General features: G+C 36.2%; 1 protein-coding gene across 1 annotated transcript; it reads right to left on the reverse strand.

Moving 5' to 3' along the window:
- Nucleotides 1–1,070: 1,070 nt before the first annotated feature.
- On the reverse strand, nt 1,071–2,293 carry LOC114822857 (pentatricopeptide repeat-containing protein At2g29760, chloroplastic-like). The gene is made up of 2 exons (XM_029097981.1): nt 1,507–2,293; nt 1,071–1,333 (listed from the first exon to the last, which is right to left on the reverse strand). The coding sequence occupies exons 1-2, from the start codon at nt 2,291–2,293 to the stop codon at nt 1,071–1,073; spliced, it is 1,050 nt and encodes a 349-aa protein (XP_028953814.1).
- Nucleotides 2,294–8,808: the final 6,515 nt, after the last annotated feature.

The following is an 8,808-nucleotide window of genomic DNA, read 5'->3' on the forward strand; positions in this document are numbered from 1 at the left end:
AAGCAAATACATCGAGATTTTATTTTTACTCATGAAACATCCCACAAATTTGTTAGCCCTAGTGAAGTTCAATTCTCAATTTAAGATAGCGAAGAAGGAGGTGGGACAGAAGTTGTAATTATACAATGATTAAATACTCGGTCAGCCCTAACTTGAATGGCAGTTCTGTTCACGTCGAATGCGTACTTTATGCTGAAATGTTTTTTGCACTCAACCACTGCCGGCAAGTCATCCAAATGCACCAATGTTGGAAGTGCGCATTCACAAAAAGCAAAATGACCATAATTGGAAACATGTTTAGTCCGGCCATAATGATGAAAATAATGAGTAACTTTTGATTTTCTTAGAAAATGATCCCTTAGATGCAGTTGAACTTTGGTGCAAGGAATTATATACTTATAAAGGATGAGGCAAAGGTGAGAGTCATTTGTAAAATGAAAAACGCATTTTCATTTAAAACTACTTTAGCAACGTATTTACTGATGTGAGATATCAAATACAAGGGTTTCTAATTTGGTATTTATTTTTGTACCATAAATGAAACTTACAAGTTCCCTTAAAATGTTTAATTAATCTTAACAATCACATAACTATTTATTATTTTGCACAAATATTTCTTGTTTGCAAATTAATTCACTGACTAGTTTATTACAATAAGGTTGCAAAAACCATGAACTGAACTTACATGTCGTGTTAGTGACTATTATTGCGTGAAAAAGTAACGACAATCAGGAAAAAGAACACGACTAGCCTTAATTGTTCTGCAGTAAATGAAGAAACGTATTTATCGAGCATTATTATTCCTATTATAGCAAGATGAAAATGAAAATATCGTATTGTCTAATAATCGAAGTATAAAGTTTTGAAGTGTTTGAGAGAGAGTAGATTTGTTGCTCAATCTAAAAGAACGTCAATGTGTTTGGATCCACATATATCTGACTGTACGCAGCTAATTTCTTCAACCCCATTTGTCTCATTTCATCACGAACCTTATTAGCCTCATCCCACCGTTCGTGAGTGGCGTATGTATTCGATACGAGAGCATAAGTTCCGATGCCTACTCCTCTACTCTAGAGGAGACCATTTCTGATCCTCTTAAGCATCTTCTCATTCCCATGAATTTTGCATGCATTAAGCAACGCTCCCCAAACAACGCCGTCTGCTTCTGTTGGCATTTCCTTCATGAAATTCTCTGCTTCTTCTAAGAACCCTGCTCGACCATACATATCAACTAGGCAGGCATAGTGCAGTGTTTGAGGGGCAATCCAATAAACATTTTTCATAGCATTGAAAATCATCAACCCTTGATCAACTAGACATTCGTGACTACATGCTGATAACAAGCCAAGGAAGGTTACATCATCAAGAGGAATCCCGTGGACTAGCATGAGCGAAAAGAGCTGCAATGTGTGTATACCATAACCATTCATGGCCATGCCGCTTATGATGGACTCCACGAAATGTGATCCTTGCAAACCAGGGTTTTAAAAACCGAAACTACCATACCTACTTCCCCATACTTTACATACATGTTTATTAATGCATTTCCCAGAATGCCATTCAACACGAGATCTGGCCGTGCACTTATATACGAATTTACCCACTGGCCTAAACTCAATGCCCCAATCGAAGAACACGCTGACAATACATTTACAATGGTATCCTCATTAGGCTCAACTTCCTCTCCCTGAACCATCTCCTGAAAAAGCTTCACTGCCTCGTCACAAAATCCTCTTTGTGCATAACCACCCACCATGCTAGTCCAAGAATACACATCTCTTTTGGGCATATTTACAAACAGGCACCGTGCACTCACCAAAGACCCACATCTCATGTAAAAATCCAACACTGCATTGTCCAAAATAACATTCCTTTCAAATAACTTCCTCATACAATATCCATGAACAGATTTACCAAACTTTAAAGCTCCTAAACTCGAACAAGTGGACATGACAATGACAAGAGTAGTAGAATTAGGCGGCACATCCATGGACATAAACTTAACAATTGCTTCCTCCACAAATCTACACTTGTTAAGACCCGAAATCATCGAAGTCCACGAAACAACATCAGGGTTTTGTATGGAATCGAAAACCCAAGTAGCAAATACAATGTCAACTTGGGTTACGTAGAAGTGAAGCAACGAGTTTTGGACGAAGGTATCGGAAAAGTGCTTGGTTTTTACGACGCGGGCGTGGACTTCCCGGCTCTTGTTGTTATCATGGAGGAAGCAACATGCCTTGAGAGCGTAAGTGAAGGTGTAGTGGTTGTGGGAGGTTGGGTAGTAGAGCATTTGGTTGTAGAGGAAAATGGCAGTTTGTGGGGCGAGGGAGTTTGTGAGATGTCCCAGTTGTTCGTGACTAGAATTTTTGTTGGGGATGTTTCCTAGCCGACGAGCACACAGCTCCCCGAGAGGTTGGCGCCAGTTGATGTTTTCTGTCGGGCTTCTGCTTCACTGGTGGGCTTGTCGGGCAAAACTTATCGGGCAAGGCTGAAAGAGAATGACAGAGTTAACTTTGAAAAGTGCTCCCAATCAAGATTAACTTTTAAGTGCTCAGGCGTGCCACTGCCATCTTCAACATGGCAGATGTAAAACGGATGTTGAGTTTTAGTTGTATATATACCCGAGAGGCTGTTTTATTTATGAAATGTGCCTTTGTGGGGTTTTAGGTGCAGACCTTGAGGCTTCCAATCAAGAACTAACCCAGTACTTGAATATATAATGTTTTGTTTCATTGATTACAGAAGTATTATGATTATTATACTTCTGATTACCCGAGCCCGACAAGCAGAAAGAATCCAAATAGGAGCCTTTGTAGGGCCTTAGGTGTAGGTCTTAAGGCTTCCCATCAGAATTCCTTCTATTCTCAAACGTTCTTCGATAATCATAATATAATAGAAATAACACTATGGGATAGGTCGATTACTTGCTCCCCAAGTAACTTCGGACTTCTTGTTTATCAAAGACTGTCGTGGATGGGTTAAGTCCACATAAGGTTCTTTTTTATGCCTTGAGACCAAGGACTTTTAAATGATCAATCTTACATGCCCGAGGGCTTAGAACTTAGATCTAATTTAATCTGTGAAGACATATTTAAATCGGATTCAAGAACTGATGAGCCTTTTTAATCATCAACTTGCCAGAAATAACTTGGATACAACTGGAAGTATACAACATATTGCTAGACTACTGAATGAAAAGACAAAAACAAAAAAGGTTGGGCAAGGTTATCATCTTGCAACTTCCTATCTTTGTGGTTTATCAAGGGGTTTGAGAGTTTAGAATGAGGGGTAGGGAGATGGGTTTACCGAAGGAAATCGATACTACAGCAAGTTTTAGACAAGGTAGCAGAGCTATTACAAAGGCTTTGGGTGAGGGTTGATCCCGAAAGGGATGAAGGCTTGGGCTGACTACAGCTTCATTGAAAGCAAATCTGGTTTGAGCAGAGTTTGTGCTTGTATTTGTTTGTTTGATTGAGTGTCCTTATCTCTGATTTCTCTTTCTTCTTTTATAGACATTTTGTCTTGGCCTCCTGTAGCAGTGATCTTGCCCGAATGCAACTTGAAGGGCAATGACTCATCAGTTTTTTACTTGTACTGCCACTGTAAAGTGCTTTTGGACTGATTAGTTGGCTGGTCTACACCACTTGACCTCTAAGTAGGTGAGCAAGTGGTTCAAATGGTCAACTCCTAGTCAGAAAAGGGTCTCTCCTGCTTTCTGGGCTTTGGCTGGGCTTCGGGCTTTTCTCCTTCTAGACTTCTTTCTTTTGGGCCAACTCTTTCTTGAGCCCAAAGTTCAAGTTTTAACCCAAACACTAGTAGAGGGTTTAAAAGTTAGGGTTTAGGGTTTTTGATGATTTGGGCAAGGATGATTTGCTTTAACTGTCGTTTCATTATACTTTTTGACAAAAATGTATACACAGTAGGTGTTGGAATTGCTGGGCATTCATCTTTTTTTTTAGGAGAAATCGGACATCTAAAACAATTGTGGGCAGTGGAAGGGTGGGAATTTGGGTTGCGTAGAGGAATGGAGGCGGAGGTAGGAGGGGGATCCGCATGTCGGGTTTGGTACATGCAATTTGGGGTGGGTACAGGGCTTTTCCAAATATTTTTAATACTAAATAGGGTGGGGCGGGGCAGGTCCAAATATATGAGCAAAAGGGTGCCCGACCTAGACCTTTTCCACCAGTCTAATATATGAGATTAAATCTCCACCCTTGGTTCTAATCTAAAAGGCAAACACTCTTGACTCTCGGTCTGTTCCTCCTTAGTTCATTCTCTCGAACTTAAAGCTTCAACTGACTTCGACTCTCGGTCTCTCACTCAGACCCAAATTCATAGAATGTCGTCAATCGATCATCGAACTCCGTCCCTTCGTTCGAGCAATAAGGGGGATAAGGATTGTCTGCCCTCTTTGTTCCCGTGCCCTCTTGTTTTGTGTGGTCACGGTTAAGCCATTTCAACATTTTATTTTGTTTTTTTATAAAGATAATAAGATAAAAATGAATAGTAATGTAAAATGTTGACGTGGCTTAACCGTGACCACACAAACAGGATGGCATGAGAGGGCACGGGAACAAGGAGGGCAGACAATCTTTGTCCTTGTTAGTATTGTCCTTGTTCTGTGGGTTTTCAAATTCCATTTAAATTTATTGACTCTTATTAGGATTGGGAGTCTTTAATCCCAACCCTCTACGCCAAACATAGATCTTGATCAAATTTCTCAATTGGATTAGACTATTTCCTTAATTGTATATTGAATCAACACTTTTTAAACATGAAAAGGAGAGACAAAAGTTAATACATGTGAAATATAACATCATTACCTTCTTTCTTTTTTTTCTCTGGAGTGTATGTTACAAAATTACCCTTTATAGTAGAAACATTTTTTCACACTGTTATCTTTTCATCTATTACTCTGTGTCAAGTGGTGTTCCCTACCAATAGACTTTTGACATCTAAATCTTCTTTTATCCCTTTTTAATCAAATAAATTCTTAAAAGCTGGAAGTCCAATAGTCAAACAAAAACTAAGGGATGTGAACTTCCCCATCAAGCACTTCTGCAACTTGCTTTCGAATTCCATCATATTTCCTACTCGATTTCGAATTCAATCTTGTTTGCCCTACACTTACCCTCCACTTTTGAATTGAAACCGTAGTCTAAAAAGAGAGTAAAAAATAATGGAAGTCAACTTCTAAATCCCAAAGCACGCCGTGCCCAAACCCGATTATCTCTCTCTTTCTCATGTTTTCATTTTCTGGGTGTTGGTAAATTTTGTGATGATTTCTAAATTAGTGAAAAGATTTACAGAATGAGTAATTGGTAATGGCGGTAAGAGTTGACAGTGGAAGTACAACTACGTTAAATTAATTGGTTTTCCGTCGACGATTCAGCATCTCAATTTTTAAAAATTAAAGATATAAAAGAATATTTAGATGTCAAATTTCAATTGGTGGGAACACCACCTGGCTTTTGTGCTAGGAACCCCAAAAAATTTCTCCACAGTGAGTTCGCGTTTCTACCTTCAGTTGAATCGATATTAATGTTATTGATAAATGGTTTTGGTTTGGGGTGCTAATTAGGCAATAAGCATTGCTAAGAGATCCAATAAATGGTGTGGGTTTATAGTTTTAAAGAAATTTTGGTTGAACTGATTCTGCAAAAATTGTCGTAGACAAGTTGAAATAATTCTACAAAAATGGTCAATGATGGGTTGAACTGATTCTGCAAAAATGGTTGAGACTTATTGAACTAATTCTGCAAAAAATGGTCGATGACGGGTTGAACGGATTCTGAAAAATGTTCGAGGACAGGTTGAACTAATTCTGCAATAATTATCGAAGACGAGTTGAACTGATTCTGCAATATGGTGGGTTTAATTTATTCTACAAAAATGGTCGAGGACTGATTGAACTGATTCTGCAAAAATGATCGATGACTAATTAAACTGATTCAGCAAAAAAATGTCGAGAACCAGTTGAACTAATTCCACAAAAATGGTCAAACGGGTTAAACTGATTTTGCAAAAATGGTGGTGGACGGGTTGAACTGATTTTGCAAAAAGGTGGATTTAATTGATTATGCAAAAAGGATCGATGACTGATTGAACTGATTCTGCAAAAAAGGTCGGGACGTGTTGAACTGATTATGCAAAAATGGTCAAAGACGGGTTGAACTAATTTTGTGAAAATGGTCAAAGACTGATTGAATTGATTATGCAGAAATAATCGAGGATGGGTTGAGCTTATGGTACATATTAATTTTGTTGGAGTTGTGAGGGTTGGTTTCTATAACATCCCTAAAGCCTTAGGGGTATAACTGGTATTTTAGAACATTGTTTCCATGTTTTTAGGCTGGACTTTAGTTGTTTTTATGTTTTTGTCTCTCATTGATATGTTTAAAAACTAGTGGAGTTCCTTGAAATATAGTGAATTTTTTTGTCTCTATATATAAAGCTCCTAGTCCTTGGTGTTTTACCAACCAATCACCCAGCTACCTTATACTTGACATAAAAAAAAGGGAAATACCTCAAAATGGGACAATTTCATAATCTTGGAACAGAAATATGATTTTTTGAATGTGCATACAGCATGCACACGCTAGGTCTGGCAAACAGGTCGGGTTTGTCGTGTCGTGTTTGTGTAAAACTTGTTATCTTGACAGATCATGTCGTGTTACACCCATTATCTTAATGGGTCATTAACACGTCGAGTCACTTTACCCAAAAAGTAAACTGACCCGACCTGTTATGACCGGTTAAGAAAAATATTTTTTTTCCTTAAATTTGCACATACCAAATTCCCACATAAATATTACTTCAAAGCATAAAAGCACATTTATCGTTAAGTACTACATCTACACTCCAAAATAAGAGTTTAATAAAAAGGCACCAATACACTACTAGTCTAATACAAAATATCAAATGTGCAACGATATGCAAAATGAATGAGTTTTTCTTTTCAAAGTTGCGAAGCCTTTCTCAAAAGTTAAAACCTTACCAATGAAACTCAAAGCTTACATGTTATTCATTTTACAAAATCCTTCAATTTCATCGATCACCATGGGGAAATTGTATTGGAACTTTGACTTAATCTATTGCCTTCAAGAGTTACGTTGATAATGTTTTCAGTAAAGTTTTCCACATCAAAACTCTCTTTCTCATAAACTAAGTATAGAAAAACCAAACATTATAAACCATTCAAATTATGAGAATTTTACCAAAATAATTATGAAAAGAAATAAAACAATAATACTATACCATATAAAAATATATTACCTCATTCTTTCAAAATTTTCAAAAATTTAATTTAATATATACATATATATTATAATAGTATATTTTTCTCTGTTCATCTGATTTATAAGGAGTTAGTTATATTAGGGTTTAACTTTATACTTCAGTGTGTCATATGTATTGGATGAATATGGTTTTCGTATGCACCCGTAATTTGCAGTGTGGTTTATCTAATATTTTCAATGCCAACAAAAGGGTTCCACTTCGTTAGACGCGGAAACGAACACAAGAGGCACGTTTGAATTGATCTCTTCCCTCCTACTATCTACATATTTATCTCTCTCTTTTCTTGTTCGTTTGAAAGATGTATATAATTCAAGTGGTAGATTAATCCGATAACTTACTATTATTCTTTTCATCGTTTTTTGCTTGCTTCAAACTGAAAACCGATACGGTGAAGAAATTTTGATTTTCAACTGCAGTTTTGTATCCAAAATTCCAAAAATGGTGAATCCAATATTGGCCAAGATGATCAAACTTGCTGGCCAAGTCACAAAGGGTTTGGACAAGGGCTTTAAGAACTACCAGCACTACTACAATATTAGTTTTAGGTGGCAGATGATGGTGGTGGATATTAAAAAAATCATATCGGATAAATTATATCCGACACATCATTTAATTAGTGGTGGATATTAGAAAAATATTGTCGGTTATAACCAACAGTATTTTTTAATCCTTTTTTTTAAATATTTTTGACATATTCTGTCGATTTTTAAGTTAATGGTGGCAGTTATAACCGACAGAAATTGACTATTTTATTATTTTACTTTCTGGCGGTTATTATTTTAGTATTCTGGAGGTTATAACTGACAGAAATTAAAATTTTATTATTTTAAAATGTTATATGGATTAAAAATAAATAAATAAACACGTATTTTAAATATTGTTTTTGTCACTCATGACCCTAAAGTCTAATGAACCAATTTCCCAAGAGCCATAAATTTTCTGAGAGAATAATAACAACAGACTACAATCTGAAGCTCTATCATTTTTGTCATAAGGATTATGCTCCCTCACAAGCAAGCAACAAGATACAAAGAAATTCAAACAATTTTTTTCAATGCGTCACAAAGCACATTGTCTGACACATAAACACACATGAACATTTAGTGTACTCTATCATGTCTGATTTTATTATTTTAAAATGTTATACTGATTAAAAATAAATAAATAAACACATGTTTTAAATATTTGTTTTTCACTCATGGTCCTGTCGGATATAACCGACACGAACAAAGCAAAAGTTTGGACAGCCACCAGAATAATCTCTGAATGTTTTTTTTTTTTTTTGCGATTTTTTACACATGCTATCTCCGAGTATATACAAACATATTTGATGGTTGAATCGTTGAAACTAGTTTCGTAGAATGCATATCATATCAAATTGATAGATTTAACAAACACTTAAGAGTTAATGTTATACTTCCATTTAATGTTATACTTCCATTAAGTATAAAATTAGTGTAAATATTTTAAATTGGAGATCGAATTCATTCATTGCACTCTTATATG

Source organism: Malus domestica, chromosome 02, assembly GCF_042453785.1.
Source record: "Malus domestica chromosome 02, GDT2T_hap1".
Lineage (NCBI taxonomy): Eukaryota > Viridiplantae > Streptophyta > Magnoliopsida > Rosales > Rosaceae > Malus > Malus domestica.